Below are 23,610 nucleotides of genomic sequence, written 5' to 3' on the forward strand. Positions count from 1 at the left end.
TGTTGAAGGCATACTGCAAACAAATCTTTAATTGCAAAAAAGAAAGCAAAAAATGTGTTCAATACTGGAACAAGCAAAAGGAATTGCAGATGCAAAATCTAATGAGGAAAAGTTAAGCAGAAATGAGTTTTATTTGGATATGACAAAGAGATTACAGTTGCATGGATACGAATCATACAATAGTTTGTAAACAAACAAACAAAAAAAGTTCAGCACAAAAAAGTTGGTAACTGAAGAAGCATTGTGCAGTTTATCAGAATCCCTCGTTTTATGACAAGTCCAGCCCATTCATGAACAAGATGTTACTGATCCTTTAAGTATGTATGTTATTCTGTTACTGTTTGGTGGTTGGTTGGTTTTGGTTTTTTTTAATTCTGACAGTGTGTTGAGTATCTGTCTTCCCCGTGAATTGAATGGTTCTTATTATTACTGCCTGTCTACCTGCACTTTTGGCGTAACACTTCAGAGTCCCAAAGACAGATACTTCCTCCTGTTTGTATAGAGCATTATGATAAATATCCTGGAGTTTACAGATCAAGGTATTCAACCACTGGCTGATGATATCTCTCGCCTGTTATCAGGTGCTCTTCTTCCTGGAAGGCCATTGGCATCAAAGGAAGGGTCTGATGTGTTGCTTTGACTGTAGTCTCCTGCTTGTGGCCATTTTCTTTTCCAAGGGCTTTAAGGTTCCTTCTCATCTTTTGATGAGCTATCATGTATTAAGAGCTGTGGGACACCCAGGAAAGGTGGCAACCAGGAGTGTGGCTGCCACTGATGGAACAATTCATCCTGCTCCCTGTACAGATACTCATTAATTGTTGCTGTGGTTGCAAGTAGCTGCCAGCTTCTTCCTTCCCAAGAGGTGTTCAAGTGCTAGTACACAGGCAGGATGTGTGCATGTGTCTGCGTGTGTTGCAGTTGATCTATGGGTGTGTAGTAGACCAAACACTTTGGGAAAGAGTCTTGACTCTGTGTGGGCAAGTGGATGTACAGTGCTTTCATGGTAGGTATGGGCATAATCCAAAGTTGGACTTACAGCACTGTGCTTTTCTTCCAGCTTCTCAAAGAAGAAGTTACCTTCAGTAAAACAGAAAACATGGCAAAACAATGAAGAGATCCTCAAATAAGGGAATATTAACACTTTCAGCATTAATTAAGCACTCAGAGGATGGGATAAAATGATTAATAAATCATACATATTCAAGTCTGCTCCCCGTTGTACTGCAAAAATTGTTTTTCTTTAACTTAAATTAGTATACACTAATTGCTTAATGTATTATAGTATTTTTTTCCTTAGGTGTCTAGATTAATCACTTTTAGCAACAGGTTGTAGAAAATAAATAGGAATCTTGCATACAACCTTCTGATCAGCATATTAAATATGGTGGACGTGGTGAAAGACAAATTAAATCTTGTGAAAAGGTACATCAGCTGACCTTAATGAACAGTGACAACGTGACTGTGCTTACAGACTCATCACAGTGTAGCCATGTAAGCACATTTATTATGTCTGAGCAAGCTCAACGTTTTCATTGTATTGAAGAATAGGAAACAATTTGCCATACAAAATGATTTGGTAACGGTATACTAGGGCTGCATGAATAAAACCAAAAACGGGCTTTCAACTTGTACGTAGCCTTTGTTTAAATTATTTTATAGTATTTAAAGCAGAACAGAATGAAACAGAGCAGAACAGAGCAAAGCAGAACAGAGTATTTCAATTGGAAGGGATCATCTAGTCCAACTGCCTGACCACTTCAGGGATGACCAAAAGTAAAAGCATGTTGTTAAGGGTCTGGCTCAAATATCTCTTTAAACACTGACAGATTTAGAGCATTGACCGCCTCTCTAGGAAGCCTGTTCCACTGTTTGAACACCCTCTCAGTAAAGATTCCCTCTGGTGGGGAACTTACATGACATATCATCAAAAAATAAAAATCTTGATGAATCCTGCATATCCCTTCCCATAGAATCAGCAAAGGCACATGGTATTTCTGATAGTGTAGGAAGATCCATACAGACCAGTCTCTGAGGCTGTAGAAAGCCCTGCTCATAAGCACATAATGACACAAATTCCACCCACAAACAATTCTTTTAAAGCATTTTAGTTTCGAGCTGTTGTCATTAAGATTCGGGAGTCATCGACATTGACTTTTATAATTGTTTGTGCAGGAGAGCTGAGGAAATAAATTTTTAAGTAAAGCACATTAAAAAGTACATTAAAAAAATTTGATTTCTCTCTGTCATCCAGAATAAGTCATATAAAATGTGAATACTCATATTCATAATTTGTTCTGTTACTTTACAGTATTAAGATACTTTATATTACATCATAGCTGATCATGGTAGTGGCCTGTATGTGAGAACATGAACTCCAACTTTTTGGAGTCATCCTGATACTGCAAAGAATTATACATGCACATAGCTTTATATTATTTACATAATTTGCTAGATGTGAATAGCACTATTTTCCATGAGAGAAAGAAGGTTGAAGAGGTAGTAGTAAAGTACTAAACTAGGGCAAATAAGCCCTTTGTGTTTCTGGATAGTATCTCATGGTACAGTCATCTTCTTAAAAATAAACACAACAAAAACCTTCAAATTACTTAATTTATATATTTTTCTTAATAAGGCACTGAGTAACATAGTCAATACTGTCTTGTTCTTCAGGTGAGTTCTTCAGGAAAAGACATCCTGTCAGGTGCAGCAGACCAAGCTGTGAGCAATATTAGTGCTGTTAGTGACTCAGAGAAAGACTGTAAGGATTGTAAAATGATACATTATTACCTAACAGGCATTAATCATCATTATATCACTGATAAAGACAAAGCATATAAAATGTTGTGGTATAAATATGCCCTTCAATGAAATAAAAGAAATGCCATGGGAATAATTTCAGTGATAGCTGTGTGATCCTTCTGAATGCAAAATGGAAATGTTTTGCATATCCCCAGGATAAAAGGTGTTATTACTCTAAGCTATCCACTTACTGATTTTCATTTAATACTCATGGTATAGCAGACATAGATCTTTCATCATTTTGCTTTATGACACTGTAGAACCCTAGTAACTATGCTGCATGTAAAATGTAATTCCCTCATTTACCTCCCTGCTTGGATTAAGCTGGGAGTTCTGTATTTTGCTGTCATGGTTTCCATGATCCTGTGTCATATTGTTATGATGAACACATTGCACATAGAGCATAGCCTTCTTCTTCTTAAGACAGAGTACAGATCCCTTCATCCTTGCAAAATTAATAATTAAACTAGGATTTTAATATTTGTGTTTTCCTTTGGGGCTTATTATCTCTAATTGTGACTTTATTTTGTATGCTCCATCTGACTAGCTCTTGAAAAAAATGGGCCAGAGTTTTCAGTGTGTCTGTTCTATGGCTTAAAGCGACCTCGAACTACCACTGTTGTAGAGATGGAGTGTGCTATGCTGATTGAGTAGGTGGCATTTTTATCATTACCAGCTTGAGGTTTGCACAAGGACCACAATTAGGGAAGCTGGTTGTTACTTGTAAGGTCTGGTGTAATGTAATTCTTCTGTTATACCTGCGTTGCTTGAATTTGTTGGGGTTTTTTGTTTGTTTCTGCAGACTCCAGAGGAAGGAGCCTCTACAACCATCTATGCAGCAGTATCGCCCGAGTTGGAAGGAGTTGGTGGCTGCTACCTTTACAATGAGGAAAGGACAAAATCGGCTGATGTAGCATATGATGAGGAGCTGCAGAGAAGGCTCTGGACAGAAAGCTGCAAGATGGTTGGGATTTCTGACGAATCCAGCAGGGTTCCCTAGAAGATGCCACTTCCAGCTGGGTAAATGAAATTGCATTGACAAGCATCTTAGGTGAATTTTTGCAGCATCAGTCATCATCCTGGAAATCACTGTTCAGTCCCAAAGGCAAACATGACCAGCTCTGTTCTTTGCTTGAATCCCTAGTCTGCTAGGGTGTGGGGGGAAATATTCCCACAGAAAGATGTAGTGGTTGGTTTTAAATCTAACCATCAGTTTTGTAAATCATGATGTTTCAGTCTGTGATTAAAATACAGTCTTTAACCTTGTGCAGAGTTGAGTTTTCATTTTTTGTTAAATAAAAAATTCCACTTTCATTGATGAGTGTGTGGTGTTTGTGACGTGTTGAACTTAAGCCACCTTTGTACATATAACTTACTCTTATTTAATCAGTTTTAAAAGTTGAACCCTTTTTTTTCCTTAAGCTTCATTAATCTTTAAGAAACTATTTAATGAATATCTTCCTGTTTTAGTGCAGGCAATTTGCATTCATAATCATTATGTTGTTTCTATCATAACGTTACATGTCAGATTTTATCCAGAGGTATGAACTGAAGATCAGAACCAAAAAAAAAGATAAATAAATAAAAACTTCACATAGGATATTGAATTCATTTGCTTTCAGTTCAGGTTCATCTCTCCTTTAAGCACGAGCCTATGAACAAGGGAGAGGTGAAACATAACAACAGCAACACTGGTATTGGCAAAAGATGCAATTGGCCTGTTGTCTTGGCAGTGGGCTAAGATTACTCATCCCCTTTATATCTTGAACCCATGTAAACTTGCATGTGCAACTTCTTACATTTTCTTTGGTGAGGAGATTCACTCATCCACTCCCTGTTGCGTGAAGAATTGCTTGCTTTCATTGGTTTTGAACCTAGTTCATATGAGTTTCAAAACTAGAGTTCGTGGTTTGGAAGAGACAGCAAATTAATGCCAGTCCACTTTTTCTACATTGCTACAGGTTTCAGAGACCGAAGATGTCCCCCTAAACTTCCTTTTCCCCATGTTGAAGACTACACTCTAGCTACTCATCAGACTTACATAGCAGCAACAGGATATTTTGCCTTTTGTCATGTATTCCTTCCCTAAATATTCCTGATAGCTGTGATATTTTTAATTTTATTTGACTGTCTCTGAGTGTGGAGCTGATATTTTTCATTAAACCATTTTTGGTAAATCCCAAGATTTTTCTTTTGAGTCAGTTCAGAATAATTTACACAGAAACTTCCCGTCAAGATTAGAAGTCTCCCCCAAACATCTAGAAGACTCCAGGGAGACTTTATAGAATGGCAGGGGGTTGGAACTGGATGATGTTTAAGATCCCTTCCAACCTGTCATTCTATGATCTCTCCTGAGTGAGAGAATATTGCAAGCATAGACTCTGACTAGGGAACCTAAATTCTTGCTGTTTAACGGAGTAAGCTCTACCCTGCTCCCATCTCATTCATTTTGGGTGTTATCTGAAAAAGCAGTATAATCTTGCATTTCCTGTTTTTAAGATATACACAGCAAAAGAGACCAATAGGTGAACATAAGGCTTATATTCATTTTGTGGCACTGGAAATCACTGCATGACAGAACTAAGTGGAAACACAGTGTTGTGTTCTCATTTTCAGCAGACTAGGAGCAATATGAATGTGTTCCTATGCACTGAACCCAGGAATAATAATCCTCTTGGCCTTTTTAGCTCAAACCTGTTACTTAACTGACCATATCTCCAGCCTTTGGTTCAGAGAGGGATCACATCTAACTGAAAGAAAGCAGCCTAGTATGTCTAGCAAGGAGATGAGAACAAAAATAATAAACTGAATGAGAGCATATTTCCCTTCTGTATTAAGTCATGCATGATTTATTCCTAGCTTCTTAGTATATACAAGGTTAGCAGCAGGAAATATATCACTCAGTCACTATAACACTTTCTCTGTATGACTGGCTGACTTTGGAGTTTTTTTGGTAAGTGAAAGTAGTGCTTGTGAAATGTGCCAGACTGACACTCTGGAGACTAAATTCCTCTGTTTATTCACGGATCATGCACAGGATGCAGTAAGCCTGCTAGACAGCCAACATTTTGATGTTGCCATAGTATTCCCACTGAACATCATTGCTGCTAGAATACATCCAGGATTACTCAAACTAGATGGCACCAAGTTACCTTCATTTTTAACTCTCTCAAAACTCCACAGTATTTACACAACCCATTTCAAGAGGCATAGGGATTGGTAAAATAACAAACAGTAAAGAGAGCTAGTCACACTTTCAGTGTAATCTGCACTACTTTGTGAGCAGTCTCAGTCCAATGAAATCTGTTTCAAACAAGACTGAAAACATGGTTTATGAGAACCAAGAACACAGATTGTGCCTGTATGGGGGAAAAGAAAGAGTCCTAAAGCCAGGGATTTGTAGAACACTACAGTGCCATAAAGATACAGTTGAGTTAGTTGCAAAAGTTATCTCAGGAACTAAAAGCAGAAAACTGTCAGCTCTGTAATGTCACATAAGCACAACAGCTTGTTTTGAGCAAAATCCAGTGTTGTCATAAGGTGCTATGTGTTACTGGGAACACACACTTGTGATGTCATTCCAAAAATCCCAAATAATCCTTAGCATATCTGTTTAGGGGAAAAAAAGAGGACATTTATTTTACTTCTGTACATGGAATTGTTAAGAACTGATTTGTTTTGTTTGTATTTCAATGACATAGAATTTCTGGAGATCTGAGGAACCTGTGTTTCAGTTCACCGAAGACATGGCTGAAAGATGGCTTGAGTCCTTGAAGTAGGCATGTACATATAGAAAAAATACCAAAGAGCCTTTTAACCTTGCAAAGAAAGGCAAAACGCTCCAGTAATTGGAAATTGAAGTTAGACAAATTAACCTTCCAACGTGGTATCAGATTGTCTCTCTGTAAGAGTAATTACGTATTGGAACACATAGATCTGATATCTGAAGATAGTGAAAAGATGCCTCTGAAAAGATACCTGGCAAGGAGGCCAGGTTGGCTTCTACGCAAAGTAGATCAGTCACAGTGAAGTCAGACTTAGATTCTTCCTCACATCCAAAGTGATAGCACTTAATTTAATTAGTATGAGAATGACCCATTGCTCACAACTTCTAAAATGGATATTTTCATGCTAGAACTCCACCGAGCTAATGTTAAATACAAAATATAGGTGCCTTTTCCTCGTCTCAAAAAGGCACACAAAATCTACTGTCCAGTTCAAGTGTGAGATCAACAGAAGCATCATCTAAGGGCCACCATGCCCTTGATGGGGGAGCGAAAGCATTTCAAATGAATATTTTATTCCTATTTATAAAGAGGTTGCTTTTCTTTTTCAGCTCCTGTGGGGACAAAAAAAATCTTTAAAAGGGACAAAAAGATGAACAATGTTTGAAGGATAGTTCACTATAAAGTGAAAGACTTCCTAATCCCAGAAAATCAAAAGCAGGGGAGAAAGGGTGAATGAAGGGGGGAGGAAACCATGCTATGGCACTTTTTGAGTGCTATTAAACCATGTAACTTCTTCACAGACAGAATGCAAGACACATTAAGGTAATAAGCAGGCTTACGTCTCTTCCAGAACACAGAAAAACAAACATGGTCTTCCTCTCTATCATTGCGTCACTTGAACTCTCAAACTGAGCTCAAGTAACACCAAGCATGTCCATTTAATCTATTATTTAATTTTGCATTTCTGAAACTAGTAACAAGATTTGTTCCAGCTTTCCTGCAATTATGGAATACATTATTTAGTCTATATTGATTTGCATATATCCAAGATCTGTGGTATATCTAAGGCTTTTTTAACAATACTGAAGGAAAAAAAAAAACCCCACACTTTTTTTTTTTTTTTTTAAAGAATTCCAGCACAGGTAAGGGCCAAATCCTACATTCTTTTCTCAGATAAACTTCCCTTTAAGGCAATGTCAGTTCTTAACAAGAGAAGTAAGACTTTTCTCAAGAAAGTTAATGTAAAATATTTCACAGAACTTTTCCCTTAAATGCATTGCACATCTCTGCTGAAGTTAATTAGACTTCCTGGAATGGCTGTCTAATGATACGTAACTTAATAGCAGAAGAAGGTATAAAAACCTTGTATTATTTAAATTTGACAATGTCTCAGAATATTATCTCTGGAGTGAAAGCACCTTCATGCTTCTATTGGCATATTAAAGCCCATATTTTGTCTCAAAGAGATTAATGTAAAAAAACATGTGCAATCTAAAAATTCCACTGATATAGTATATTGAGAGAAGAGAGTAGCATTCATCCCACTTAAATCACCTAAAAGCAGGATAGTTTAGGCCAGTCAGTTAGGCTCCATCTGTGGTCAGTGAGTGTAATACTTCTATGGGACAAGTCCTCTGACCTATTTGAGTGTGAAATGAGTCATGACAAGATCTCTCTGACTAGATAGAGAGAGAAAATAGACAAGCAGTCTAGAGGTTTACTCACTGTTGAGCTCTTGTTGGTTCAGCCAGCTCTACATGCAGTAACACTGCTTGAGAATAAAGGCTTTCTTCTCTGGGATTTCTTTTTTTTCTTTTCTTGCTTGTTTTTTTTCGTAGTTTTTAGCTCAGTAGCTAAGGCACCATAGCAGTCTTACAGTTTGATCTTCTGCACAACAAAGGTGAACTAATTCTGGTTTGAACTGGATCATCTGTTCTCGATAGTCATCAGCTCATGTTTGAAATTTTCCAGTTAGCATAGAGCACATTGGATATATTCTTTCCACCCATAAATTGCCCTCAGCTTAAAAACCTGAGCTTTATTTCACATCCGAATTGGAGCAGCTTTTCATGTCCCAGCTGTTTGGTATAGTTATGCTTTGACCTGCTGGTTTGAAAAACTTGTTTTCTGATCCGGGTGAAGACAGCCAGGAAGGGAAGAAGTTGTCTCTTGGCATATTTTTGATAACCTAGCTTACTCAAGCTCTTTGAATCTTTACATCCTGTAATCATTTTCTTTTCTGTTTGTGAATCTTATCCGATTTTCCAACTTCCCTCCTGTTTTGAGATCTCAACAGCAGATTTTGATATACACAGGCAACATAACCTCACTAGCCAGCTAATTTTTTTAACTGTTCCTACACACCTGAAAGCCATATGAACCTTCTTTCCTGAAACATCACAGGGAAGCTCAGATTCAGAGAGCCTATAACCCTTTTTCATACTCACAAAGTTTTACCCCATAAACGCAGCCCACGTTGTTTATTTCAAGATGTATGATCTAATAGAACTCTGAACACTTTTTAATTGTGATTTATTTCCACTGTTAAAGCCCTAAATCTGCACTAAAGAGTGTCTGAGAGGATCTTGGAGCTGTTGAGTCAGGAGGTGCAACAGGGACCAAGAGTTGAGGACTGACGTCATGAAGAAGTGCCATAGTTCAGCAATTAAAGCCATAGATAAAATAGTACGCAGAGACCTGCCTTATCTGGAACATAACTAATTTCACCAAAGAAATCATTTCATTTGTTTTAGAAATTATTTCTGTTACTTATCTCTGACAGAATCTCCTGGAAGATATTTCTCAGTCATCGCAGCCAGGATTAGCTGTATAAATGCACATTGCTCCACACCTGTAAGATGAAGAGATCCCTGGCAATTACACAGTACTTCGGGACAGTACTGAAGCTTCATCAAGTTTGCTCCAAACCTTGGCTCTAGCAGATTTAGAAAAGCAGATTAGGCCCTCAAAGATCTTCTTCTTTTTTTAAAAAACCTAATACTAATTCTTCATCTTCATTTTTAACCCCTCTTTCCCTCTCAGAAGCAACTTCTTTATGCAAACCTCTGTGCAGGAGGGAGATTTCTCCCAAAGCTGATGGAAATATGTTTTGTTCCATGCATCTGCTTGTCACACTAGTTGTGATCACAACATTGTAACTCCCTCTTGCCCCGCTGGGTCTTATTCCTGGACATCAAATTCAACCTACAAATTCAAGACTTCTCTGCTTATTAGGATGAGAATCATTACCATCTGTTTCCTAGGACTCGAAACCACATTTCATACCACATTTATTTAATCCACAATTGCTGTTACTGCATTTATAAACAGCCTTCTTGTAGAACAGAAACCATTTTACCACAAGCTCATTCTCCAGGAAATACTGAAAAATACAGCTGTCATCCTGCTTCTGAACAAAAAACAAGATGTGGGTATTTCCTGCTGAAATATTTCTTTTAGAAAATCAAAATGGTTTAATAAAAAGGTTTAACATAAATAACATCAAAAAGGTGATGGAAGTATCAATACTAAAACTTTAAATACTCAGTTTTCCAGAACATGAAAAATAGCAGCAAACTAGGGTGTTGCTTTTTTTTAGTACCTTGTAAACAGAAAAATTGTATTCAAGTTTGAAGTGATTTGGACCAATATGGCTGTGTTTCTCATGCTATTTCACTTTAGACGGTGCATCATTTTGCAGTGAAGTAGTTTCTTTAAACAAGCTCAGGAAGAGGCCTTTAGTGAAAGACATGTCTTTTATTCTGTTCTGAAAATAAAATTTTACCTCTGTAGCAGTTGCATTGTGAAGAGATTTTTCTGTTGATGAATTGATGACTTGAACTGTAGGAGAGGATTCATTGCACAGAAATTTTCTTTCCACATCACACTGCTGGGGCCTGTGAAGACGCAGAAATGAAGATACAGCACATATGCTTGATTTTTTTAATCTTCTCCCCCTCCATCACTTGTTTCAGCTGTGAAGTCTGCATAAAAAGAAAACAGGAGAAGGAAATTAACAGCAATGTGCTTCCATTGGAAAAGTGTAAAAACAAAAGAGCAGTTATCTGAATTTCGTTATCAGGCCAAGCACTTCATACCCCTGATGTGTTCTTTGGGGTTTTTAAGATTGGATATTAGGAAAAATTTCTTCACTAGAAGGGTTGTCAAGCATTGCAACAGGCTGCCCAGGGAAGTGGTTGAGTCACTATCCCTGGAGACACTTACAGGGTGTATAGATGTGGCACTTCTGGACATGCTTTAGTAGTGGACTTGGCACTGCTGGATTAATGGTTGGACTCAATCATCTGAAAGGTCTTTTCCAGCCAAAATGATTCTGTGACTCTATATCTCAGTTTTGAATATGCCATTGAAGAGTAGCTCTCAGAGCCACAGGACTTGGGAAATCTGGTCCCATCTGTTAGGGGGTGTGACTTACCTCCTTTTAAAATGAAAGACTTGTAGTTTCTGTTTGTGTTCAACCTTCATTTCGCAATAGCTGGTAATACAAAGTGGCTGCTGTTTTCAGTACAGCTGAAAAGGTCAAATTCTGGGTGTTGCTCTGTTTTGAAATATCATCCTCTTAATTCATTGACAAAATCATACAAAATGATTTTTATTTTATTTCAGAGGCTTCAAGGTCAGGAGGGAATACTGTGATCATCTGAAAAACAACTTTCAGACCTGAATATCTGCAAAGTAGTTTTATGAATGTTTGGCAAATACCTTCCTATCTTGAGTTCTTCTAAGGCAAGTGAAAAGGTCTGGGTAATAAGTTAGTCTGAATTTGCAATTTTTTCCTTTCTCTAAATTTCTGCAAAGCTACATGACCTAATTCTCCTGAGAGCAGATGTTTTGGGACACTGCAGTTAGACTATTCATCACATCAGTTCAGCAAAACACATAAAAGTATGAGCTTGAGCATATTCTAAGTAAATTGCTTTTAAGTGTGTGCTCAAATTTCTGCATGTGCTTTACTGACTCGGAGCTACAGTGTGTTGTGCTACAGATATCGGACAGGTGCCAAAAGAGTTTTGGAATCACACCACAGTAGGTATAATGCACAGCACAAGCTGGAGGGCTAATTTTTATCTGTAATAAAGACCCAGCAAATGGTCTCCATGTTTGAGTGTTTGTCATATGCACCAACACTAGCCCAAAGATATGTTTAAACTTCATGCCTTTTAGTTAAATACATTTTAATCAGAAAATCATTGTGTCTGAGTAATGTATAGAGGAAAATAATAGAGATGTTAAGGTGTATTTTTAAAATAGAAACCCAAAACTAGCCCAATATTGCTATACCACTTACCACAAGTCATATACCACAAGTTCAAACCATACATCAAAATGATGGTGAGGCATTGAGCTTTTGGAGAAGACATGGGAATGAGCCCCGTGTCAGAGTATTATAAATACAGATATTATTATTTGCAAGCACTTGATTATGTACAGTGCTGCAAGACAACTCAAAGCTCTGCACTTCTTTACAGGCACGTAAACCAGAGTGGTAACTGTATGTCAGTGTAAAATTATTCATTTTCATGAATGGGAAATAAAGAAGTTCAGGACCACTTAGATTTCATATGTTCAAAAAGTAGGTGCTTTGCTGAATACAAATGAACTTGTACTTCATCCTATTTTTCTTGTGCCCTTTTTCATTTTTAATAAATCTTTTGTTAGATGTGATAAAAAGCTTTCGACCAAACCTCTTGAGGTAAAACCCAAAACTCGGGGGAAAAATAAGGAAGATTAATTAGTTTAGCTTCTAAAAACATGACCACTTTGCCAAGAACCTCCAGCTGGCAGAGGACAGGAAAAACATCTCTCCTGATTGCAAACTGCCCATTCTAAAATGGCACAGCAGCAGCTTTCCACCCTGATTACCTACAGCTGGCCTACCTTTCACCTCCCCTCTGTCAGGCAAAACAGCAGCTTCCTCTTTCCATCTCTTCCATCTACCTTCTCCAAGATGCACATAGAGTTATGAAACACAGTTGATAATTACTTGTGTATTTGAGATGTACTGTGGCAGTCAAGAGCCCATGAACAGGAGTGAGATGAGGTCCGTGTTATTCTCCATACCAGGTGGTATAGCTGTGGGAAGAAATAGGCAGTCTTGTGGCTCATAAGCCAAAAATACAAGTACTGATCTTGAGACTAATGGCTCCCATTTTAACTTCATTATGTTGATCAGTTAGGTAGCTTCAGAGAAAGGTTCACTGACAGCTGTGGGTCTGAGGGAGTCTTCTTAGCCAAAGAAAGCATTAGCTTTCAATTCCAGGGGATGGAGGTAGTTGTGCAGGGGAAACTGGGGGTGGGATTAGTTTTCATGAATTTGGGTGGCCTGGATGCTACTCAAGATGAAACAAAAATAGAGGAAGCTGCTCTGTAGATGTTCTAAACCATGGTGAAGGATGGGGCAAGATGTGGGTAATGTAGTGTGCAAGTGCTCTTAGTAACAATGAAAGTAAGCACGGGTTTAAATTAAACATGGGCTGAGATGATGCTCTGGACTGGAGGAGGGAGCAGAGCTGGCACCTCTCTGCTGCAGGTGAGTGTGTGTTCAGAAGGCTGCAGAGGCTCAGGCTTACTGCTTTGATTTTCTCACGGATCCGTGTCTCTGCAGCTTGGCAGAGCTTCAGTGCTGGGTGTGAAAGCAGAGACTGCGAACCCAGAGCAGCTAATCCCTCTGCTTGTGGTGAGCGCCTGGAAACAGGGAGATTAACTGGGGGGGGGGGGGGGCGGGGGTGGTGGTGGTGCAGACACCTGAATTATTCCCTTAACATTGAAGAGCTTGGTATTTTACTAACAAAACAGTCCCAGTGCCTGTTGTGGGGGTCCCAGCCCTACAAGAAGGTCTTACAAGAACTCAGAGCACAGAATACATTTCGGATTGTGTGATGATTTAAGCATGGATCTGCTTAGTTCCTAGGTGAGAGAGCTCATATAGGAGCAAAGCACCGTCAAGATGAAGGTCCCAGGTGTGCACAGCAGCAGATTTCTGTGCACCTGAGGTGAGAGAGGGAGGCTTCCAGTGAACTGAAGAAACTACTAAAGTTGGGCAGGTCCTGAGCAGGAGTATTTTTGGTGGGATGTTTTGATATTCTGGTCTTCATTCCTGTCTTATTTTAGAGGTTTTGGTTGTTTGGTTTGGTTTAAAATCTGAACCTTGCTGATTCATATTCATTAGGAAGAAGACCAGGAAGTGTCCTGCTAGAGGACTCTGCTGGAGCAGCCAGATCTGAGATAAACTGTTCATACGTGGGAAAGCAGCACAGAGCAGTGGCTGCTGAAGGACTGCATGACACCCACCTGCCCTGGGCATTAGGAATCCTCCCCATTGCACTGAGCAAGGAAAGGAATACCAGGAGACACCAAGAGCAATCAGAAGTGGTAGAAACACAAACATAGCATAAACATGAAACTAATACATAAGCTAAACACTGTTGCAAGGGATGGCCATTGCACTCCTTTGTGTGCTGCTTCTCCTCCCTTCTCCTCCAACATGAGACAGCTATAATTACAAACACCACCTGTGTTAGGTGAGACCCATGTGTTAGTTGTCTAAATACATCCCAAGCCTGTGGGTACAGGAATATCTCTGTAAAACACTTCAAGTTCTGTTTCTCTCAAGGGTGATCCTAGTTCTTCTCTAAAAACACTGGGAGGAAAAAGCACTGTTGAGCCAAAGGACAGTGGTTGTGGCACAGAGAGGAATAATTCAGTGGCGAATGAATTAGTCTGATCAGAAATCGAAATCTTCTTATTATCTGGGGTTATGTCTAATGAATAGTTTTAGCAGGCTTAGGGGGAGTCAAGAAGTTGAAGTATTTTAAAACTGGAGTCCCATTAGATCAGGGACAGATATATAAGCAGCAGTAGACCTGAGCTTGATGATCTAAGTGACTCCTTGGAAACCCAAATTCCTTGACAAGTTTAACATCATGCATTTCTAGAGAGTGCAGTTTGCATTCTGGTGAATGCTGGTTACTTATGAGGACTGTTGAAGGGTTTTTAGGAATGACAGCCCTAAGAAAGCCTGCCACTAGCAAAGACTTCTTGCACTGTCTACAATTGAAAAAGAAATGAGAAAGTAATCAAAGCTCCTATAATAAGTGTAATTCAGGAAGCAATTAAGACACTAGCTTTAAACCACAGTAGAGGCTTGTGCTGTAGCTCAGCATCCAAGTATAATGAGGGAACAGAGGAATCCCCCACTGCTGCTTTGGAGATCCCTTTCTTTCTGAGAGAACTTTATTTCTGGCATGCTAAAAGGCTGCTTTCAAACTGTCTAGCCCTTCTCTACAGTGATTTTTCATTCCTTGCACCTGTATGCAGTCAGTAAACAGATAAGTGATAAATGATAGGTGTCTGGATTAATCTTCCTTGCAGTGTTCCAGCATGGATAGCTCCTTCTACTTAGAAAAAAAAGGGGGTTTAAGGGGGTGAGGTAGGGGGGAGGACAGGGGGAGCAGAGTCTGGTTTCACATCACAGAGTCATTAGGGTTGGAAGGCAACTCTGGAGACCATCTGGTCCAGCCCCCCTTTGAAGGCAGGGCCACTTAGAGCAGGTTACACAGGAACGTGCCTAGGCAGGTTTTGAATGTCTCCAGAGAGAGACTCCATGGACCCCCTGGGCATCCTGCTCCAGTTCTCTGCCACCCTCATCATAAAGAAGTTCTGCCTCATGTTGAGGAGAAACTTCTTGTGTTTTAGTTTATGGCCATCGCTCCTTGTCCTACCTCTGGGCACCACTGAAAAGAGTCTGACACCATCCTCTTGGCACCCGCCTTTAAGGTATTTGTGTTCATTAATGAGATTTTCTCTCATCCTGGTTTTGAGTGCTTTAAATCCATGTCCACATGACACAGGTTTTGACATATTTGTCTTGACCGCATCACATGTGATTCTTTCAGGGCTAGAAGCTCCCCAGCAGCCATATGTGATGCTGTGGATGCCTGGTGCTCTTTTTTCCTCTTGGGGAAACCTCCCATGGTTAAACTCCTTCAGCTTTCCTACTGACTTCAGTCAAGCAGATCAGAGGACTTTTTCTGGATAATTTTAAGTAAAAATACATCTTCCCCTCCTACACTTCCTGATATATGATAGATTATTTTGTTGATACTGTGTTCTCAGAAATGGCTGACGAGATGCAGATAGCAGTGAGCAAGTTGTGCTGCCAGCATGGACTCTGGGAACCTTGGGCTGACAGGAAGCTCCTAGTGTCCCTGATCACCTTCAGCAGGTTTGTGTCCAAGGATGAGGGTAGAGAGTGATAAGCTGCTGTTTGTCAGCACAGGTCATCTGAGTTCAGACAAGAGGATATTTTTTTTGGAGATAGCCTTTGCCTTTTTAAGCTTTGCTGTGAGTGGATGCAGAACAAGAAAACGTGTCTGTAGGCATAAGCTCAAAAATATCCTCAGGAGTAGGATCATTCTTAAAGCTGACCAAAATAGACGGCATTTGGAAGAGGGAAAATCAATGGAGCAGCTTTTTTTTTTTTTTTTTTTTTTTGCATAAAAGCTTCACTTCTGTATCTGACTTTTACATGATCCTGGGAAGACTAGAAGATGCTCTTGCTGCATCCAGGCTACATTTCCAATGTGGGAAGTATAGCACAGAGTACAGAGACTGCTCTCCTGTAGTGTCCCAGAATTGCTGCAGCGCCAGAGATGTAGCTCTCAAACAGAAACGCTACAAAGAAGGAAGGCATTTTGTTCAAATGTGCAGTGTTCAAACCAACCCAAGTTTGAGAGGGACTGCTGTCTGCGAAGGCTTAAAAGGATGTAAGAGCTGTTACAGGAAAAGATCTGGAGAAAGCCAGAGGATACAACTGGAAGAGAGTGGTATGAAGGGATTAAACTTCAAAAAATCTGTAAGAGAAGAAATACTAGTCCTACTCACCCAGCATGTTTCTAAACATTAGGGTCCTAGTGGAACCATCCTCTGAAGTTCAGTAACTCTGTCATTCACCAGTCTTTGCAGTGTCCCAGAGGGCGATCTTCTCTGGCCATGTTTAGGTGCAGTATTTAGGTAGGCAGGAGTTCATCAAGGGCAAATTGCAATAGGAAAGTGGGAAAAGGCAGAGCAAAAAACAAGTGGTAAAGAAATAAGCCAGCTAAGGAACATTGCAAGAGGTAGGACAGAGCAATTTCTAACAGAAAGTGGGATAATGAAATATGAATGATGCAAGCTATGTAGGAGAAAGGAAATCCTCAGGGAAAAGACTAACTGTGGAGAAGGCAGCTGCAGAATAAAATGGAATATAAATCCAGCTAAGCAGATTGAAGAGAATGGAGTAAACAAACAGAAACCTATTTGTTTTGAAAGGCTGCTTTAGACATTCCCACCTGGAGAGCAGCACCTTCTGCTTCTCACTATTTTAATGCAAGAAAGTGAGAAATTCTGATCATTCCTGACCTCTGGTTTGTCTTGGAAGTAAACTCCTCCTCACATGTTCTGTTTGCTTGATGCATTTGTAAATTACTATCCCGATCTTAGCATAATCTTTGAGAGAACTGAAGCAAACGTTCTCTCTGGAGCTGTGCGCCTCAACCAGAGAGAAAAAAAAATGCAGTTTCAGTGACCAACAGTCATACAGTTAAACATGGTGAAGCAAACTACAGCTCAACACTGGGTCAGTTGGGTCTTTTTTCAAATTCCAGTTTTAGTTTAGAACTGCGATCCTGAGAGCCTCCCTTCCAATTTGCTGCCAATTTGCTCTGCTGAAATAGCTTAGAAGTTCCTCAGTCAACTTGAATTATGTCTCTGCCCCCATTCTGCTCTCAAGAAAGCTAAAGTCCTTGGTGTCTTTTCATTTGGCCTAGGTCAAAACCCCTGAACCCAGGAAAGGAGCTTTCCTCAAAAAGTTAAATAGCAACTCTGCTAGCTGCTCCCTCTATAATCATGGGAGAGAGTAGCACACAATTCACTTTTACAGGCACCTATTTGTTTGTCACAGATCGAAGGTTTCTGAGCTCAAGATCAGACATTCAGCTTTAGCAAGGATGAATCTCACCAAGGAGGCAGGCAGGCAGTCTCGGAGCAGACCTAGTGTATCTTGACAGGCCCAAGAAATATGTGACTTTCTGAGAGGGACCTGACTGCCCAGAGAAGTTCGGAGCTACTCTAACCTGGGCTGGACAAAGCCTGAGCAACCTTGATCTGAAGTTCACCCTGCTTTGAGCAGAGGGTTGGACGAGATGACCCGCAGAGGTCCCTTCCACTCTGAAGTGCCCACAGAGACTATGAAGTCCACATGTCTCAGCAAACTAGACTAATGGCAGGCTGTCCTTAAGGAAAGGAGAGAAGAAGAAAGGATAAAGGAGGAGAGGGGAGGAAAGGGGAGGGATGGGAGGAAGAGGAGCGGACAGCTTGCAGCTAAAGACACAGAACTCAAATAAAACTTCTGTTGGCCAGGGAAAGTGTGGCTTTGGGTCCACTTACTCAAGAAGAGAAATCATAGATTCTAATTTACCATAACACTTTTTGTATCCTATCTTCAATTGGTCATTAAATCCAGAGCAAGGAGGGGAAAAGTATGCTCAGAACAGTCAAAACTTGGCCCGTATTTCTTGAGTTTTCTGTTAATAATACAACAGCATATCTATCCTGCCTAACCTTTAGTCTAGATAAGACATTCCAGAGCCAAGGCTGTATGGACTCCAGCATTATTAAAAATAAATAAATAAAAGATTAGCCTTGCACTGAGTTCATCACATAAAAGAAATTGAGCACTGTGCCTTTCTCATCATTCTGCAGTAAAGGGTAACAGCAATCAACCTCAGGACAGTCTTCTGAGCTGCATATCTTACATAGAGACATCTCAATGCAGAGCTGAATAAAGTATCTGGGAAATGAGGCTCAACATTTCATTCATGCAGACTTTTAGACAGTTCCTGGCTCAAACAAACTGTCCTTTTTGGTTCGCTTTGTAAGGTACCAAATTTTCCCTATGACAGAGGCTTACTCTTTGAGTAAGCTGGATTCAGCTCTAGAGGACCAAGGTCCTCAAAACTGACCATGAGCCACCAGGGTGCTCAGACCTGGGCCTGGGATCCTGGCTTCATATTCTCTATTCAAAACCAGGTATCTACCTCAGAGGTTTCTGTTAATCCTCTCCCTGTGGAAGGTGATTCAGTTGCAGCTGCACCGGTCCTGCTCCTTTTTTCCATGTGTCACCTTTACATGCTATTGCAATACAACCCATAGTGTATCTGACCGAAAGCAAGCTCACATTTGAATCTTATGCTGAAGGACGGAAAAAAATGTAAGAAAAAGGAAAATAAATTAATAAACACAGTCTTACAAATTTTATAAGCAGAATCAGATCCTTCTGCTTCTGCAAAAAGGGAAAAATCTGATTTCTTCAGAAAGAATTTTTGATTATTAAAGTGTTGTTGGCAATAAATCCACAGAGGCTAATTATGAATTCTCTGTTGCACTTCTTGCCTCTCAGATAGTCGGCCGGCACCATGAAAACACTATAATATCTTAAATTGGGAAGGAAAAGATTTAAAGCAGAGTTTGACCTGTCTTACCATTTTATAAACAGCAAGTCCTGCCGTGGAAGTAGATGGAGCTATACCAGTGCATAATCTGTTACTGCAATAGCTCATTCTGTTTATATGGCATGTGCAAGCTGGGGAAACATATATCCCAAATGACACAAAACATGTAATGGTTCTTTAATAATGGGTGTCTATGAGTGTCACACAAGGACTTCTGATATCTGCAAGACTATCCTTTTCTTCCTTCTCAAAGCCATGAAAAGTGTTTACATATGTAAATGGCATAAAACAACACAGTTATCTTCCCTACAGACACACTGGTTTTGCAGGAAGGTATCTATGGCATGTTCCAGGCTATATGTTAACCATTCCATGCCTAAAAGACAATGGATCCTTTTTCCCCCACAGCAGGTTTGACGCTCAAAAAAAGGTTTTTGTTCTATTACAGCCATGTGTGACAATAAGACTTTCTATTCTGAAGCTCTTTAAAAAGCTGTATTGCTTCTCATTTATGAATTCATAGCACAGACAGAAGGGATGAGACTGGATAAAATATGTGCCCACAATGGAAGCATTCTGGCATAGCAACAATAAGCTTGTAAAAGAGCTGAGCTGCCTTAAAGGTCCAATCTCATGAGAATCACAACTTTCAGCCTTTGAGAAACAGTGGTTTGTTCAGGGTTTTGTCTCTAAATCTGTTTCTCCTTTTACGAATGTTCCCAAACCTACTGGTTTTGCCTCAGAAATAAAATGCAGGGAAAGCACAGGGTATTTCACTGTTGGAAGAAAGGCTGAACACCTATCTCTGTGTGGATGCCAAACAATAAGGACAGCCATATCTGTATTCCAGTCATGTTTCCTTATTGTCTGTGCTGTCCTGCCCATCTCCAGAGCACAGGAAACTGCTTAGGGGAATGTAATTCTCTTTAGAAGTCTGTCACTGTGAATTACTGAGGGGAAAGGCAAATCACAGGGTAGTGTAGCAGTACTTTGGTGCCAAAATAATCCTAGACCTTTGCAGTGTCAAATAATAATTTGCAGTGAATATCCAAGTTCCCCTGTATCTTTTTCTTGAGGCTAGACACATGCTAATGTCTTCTATATAGAGAAACACAGACCTCATGTTAAAAGGCACATTTGAAAAGAAGACAATTTCTACCACTGCCAAATTTTAGTCTTTAGACCCTGCACGTAAACAATTGTCTTGCATTTGACATGATCAGGTCTACCTGTTTTGTGTAAGGTTTCCTCCAGTAGCTGCATTTGTAACTTGCCTAAATGCTTTTTTTTCATCCTGGTTAAAAAATTGCATAACTTTGTTGTCTTCATGAAACAGGTTGTTCATAATGTAAAAGCAGATGAGCCTGGGGTGCTCTGGGAGACTGTAGGTCACATTTAAAATAACTTGCATATAAAATTATTCAGCAAAAAAGTAGTAGCCTGAAGTGAGTCAGTGGTTCAGATACTCTCTAGTGCCACTAAGCAGCCTAGAATAATTTGTTACTGGTCTTTTTTGTGTTGTCATTGATTCTTGAAATGAGATTGTTCCTGTTTGTGTTTTCAAAAGTTTGATTCAGGAAAGTTGTCCCTAAGGAAAAGATCAGCAGAAAGCCAATGCATCAACACAATTATATGCTAATCATCAGATGAAGGCAGGAGAAGAATGGAAGTCAAGAATATGAAGTAAGGAACATACCTTATGCTGTCTCTCTGTACAGCAGCAGATTTCATTTCTACAGAAGCCTTAGAAGAGGAAAAATACTGAAACAACACCATCCTCCCCCCGCCATTAACTGAATAATGATTACAACTGAAAATCAGCTCCAGCCAGTAGAGATTGTCCAGAAAATGCCAATGCCAAGTCTGTTCAGACAGACAGACTTGGCAAAGAACCACAGATTCCTCATAACCATTAGATTCCCTAAAAATTTTGAAAAATAAGTTACAAACTCATAAAAGAGAATTATATTTTTTTTTCTTTAGGTAAGGTTAATAATGGTGACAGAACATCACCCATTTACAAGTGTTACAATATCACTCAGAAGTAGAATCTCCCATTTCGAGTAAACTGGTGCTATATCACACGAATGCATTTTTAGAAACAGACAGGATGGACACAGTAATTTACTTCTTGTTTTTAAAATGTAAAGTTTAATTTGGAGGAAGTTCTTTATCTTCATGTAACACAAGTGACTGCACCATCCTAATACTCAACAGAACCCAAATTGGATTAATATTAAATGATTAAATTTGGCAGTGAGAGGGTTGCCCTTGAATTGCCTGCTGGAGTGTCTCTAAAGACTTGTATTTTGCCCTTCTTATGTCCTTTCTGTCCAATCTGAAAAAATCCCACCGTATTTTACTCTAAAGTTTACAAATTAAACAATTTTGCCACTATGCATGCAGTGCCTGGCTGAATAGGGCTCTGAGTAGCTACCTGTGTTAGGACACACCACCCAGCACAAAGAAAATAAGATAGTTTAAAAAAATCTGCTTCTTGCACCATTTGAATATGAATTAAAAAAAAAATGATTAAAAAATGGCATTCCCATTATGAATTACGAAGCGGAAATTTTGCAGTTCCTTAATATTTTTCTAAACCATTCAATTTTTTTCCATCTAAAACCTGATTTTTTTTTAAATAATTTTTTGGTCTGCATGCTCATGGCTCAAGTAGTGGGAAAGAAGGCAGGGATTTGGTGTGGGAGAGTCATTTTTAACAGCTTTTTAAAATTACCCTTCTGTCTTTTCATGCTTTTCATGGTTTTGTCTCTGAATTTTGCTTTCTTGAAGGTAGTAAAGAGTGAACGCAGAAAGAAGGCAAAACTCAAAGACAAACATGTTTTAAAATCTGAGTTTTAAAAAACAAAAACAAAAAGAAATTTTATGTATGCATAAAAAAAGGCAGCATTTTAAATAATAACCCCACCTTTGCAAATGCACTGACAGGAATGATCCATCCTTTTGCAAGCCCTTTGCATTAATATTTGCTATACCTGAAACCATTTGGAAATGTTCTTTTGCTCTTTTTCAGATTATTACAGAAATCACTTCATTCTGTAAAGATGATTTCCCTTTGTCATTTCAGCTTTCCATTTTAGTTGCTTTTACTGATTTTATATAAATCATCAGCTTCACGGTTTTCAGTGAAATCAATACTAACCACAACAACTAAACATCTATTGCAGTTTTCTGATGGGCACATCTAATAATGTTTCATTTGTTAACATGTTTTGAGCAAAAGCCAAAATGCTTTTGCAGGGCTATTTGAAGCTGAGAATCTTTATAAATAACTTTATAGGAACGTTGCATAGAATTGAAAACATTAGACACGTGAAAGGCTGAAAGAGAGAATTATTTTGATTTGTGTCTAGAAAAATAGTTTCAGGCCTCTAGAAGCAGAAATTTTTCTCCATCTCAGAAACTGGCTGCAGCATTTGGAGAAAAGCAGAAGACTGCAGTCTAATTATAAAGGACTGTGCTTGTACCAATTTCATCATTTGTTACCATCAAACTATTACACTGAATTAATTTAGCATTGTGCTATTCAGTCTTCTTAAAACCTACGTCAAGGGAATAAGCAACAGAATGAAGTAATTTGTTCCCATACCTTAGAAAGATGTTGCAGTGGTATTTCATGTGATGCAGAAGTCTCTGGTTTACCAACAAGAGACTGCAGTGTTCTGGGTGGCTGCAAACTGCAGATAGCCCAATAACTTCTAGGGTCTGAGGGACACAGACATGTTCATGCTCTGTGAAGTGCTCGACAGTTGCATCATGCAGCTGGGAGAGTGACGCGCCCCTCAGCCAGGTGTGCAAGGCATTTATGGTTCTGCTGCTGGACATCCCTCCTTGGGCTTTTCTTTCAGCAAAGTAGTGAGGGCCTGGCACAGCAGCTTCTTTCTGACGGGGAAGGTATCACTGTGCACTCTCCATGAGCCACAGAAGCAAGCTGAAGTATCTAACAAACAGGAACATCAGGATAAGGGGAAACAGGCAGAAAATGGGTGATGAAAACTGAAGGTAATGGAATATTTTATTTCTGTACCTTTCTCCTGTCTCTTTAGGCTGTACAGAGACATGGCTGCCCAAAGGTATAGGTAGGAAAGGAGCGTCCTTGAGCCTCCAGGGTTCCCAGAGGGCTCCCACCTTCTGCCCCCAGGGGTGGGAATCCAGGGAACAGCATGTCCTGATCAAATGCTGTCATTGCTAGACTACTGCATGAGAAGCAACCATGGTTATTTTTCACATCTGCTCTTTCACAGAGTCAGCTGCATGTCGACAATTCTTTCTGCTCTGCTGACCCTTCTCCCAAAACCTCAGTATTCAAAGAAACGGATTACAGGGGAGGTTGCAAATTTGCAGTTTCCCACAGATGTCCACCTCATGTTGGCAGGGGACCACTGATGTCTAGAGGAAAGGCCCATCCCCTCCCTTTGCTCCCAGTGACCAGGCGCAGATCCCATTCTTAAGCCCCTGTTGGAGGCTCTGACTTTATTGTAGGAAGACAAGGGCTTCGGGGTCTCCTTCTTGACCCAACATAAGTGGCATTTGTCGCTTATTTCCATGCTGGG

At 39.6% G+C, this 23,610-nt stretch overlaps 1 protein-coding gene across 4 annotated transcripts in view; it reads left to right on the top strand.

Moving 5' to 3' along the window:
- DHRSX (dehydrogenase/reductase X-linked) overlaps positions 1–4,065 on the top strand; it is a 163,508-nt gene extending 159,443 nt beyond the window's left edge. For all 4 annotated transcript variants that reach the window (XM_061366538.1, XM_061366539.1, XM_061366541.1 and 1 more), the window contains one exon: positions 3,602–4,065. In XM_061366538.1, the coding sequence (XP_061222522.1) occupies positions 3,602–3,799 (198 nt within the window). In that variant the 3' untranslated portion in view covers positions 3,800–4,065. The remainder of the gene's footprint in view (positions 1–3,601) is intronic.
- Positions 4,066–23,610: the final 19,545 nt, after the last annotated feature.

This window comes from Neopsephotus bourkii, unplaced genomic scaffold, assembly GCF_033783945.1.
Source record: "Neopsephotus bourkii isolate Nb327-2 ecotype Australia unplaced genomic scaffold, CSIRO-AGI_Nbou_v1 NB_1346, whole genome shotgun sequence".
Lineage (NCBI taxonomy): Eukaryota > Metazoa > Chordata > Aves > Psittaciformes > Psittacidae > Neopsephotus > Neopsephotus bourkii.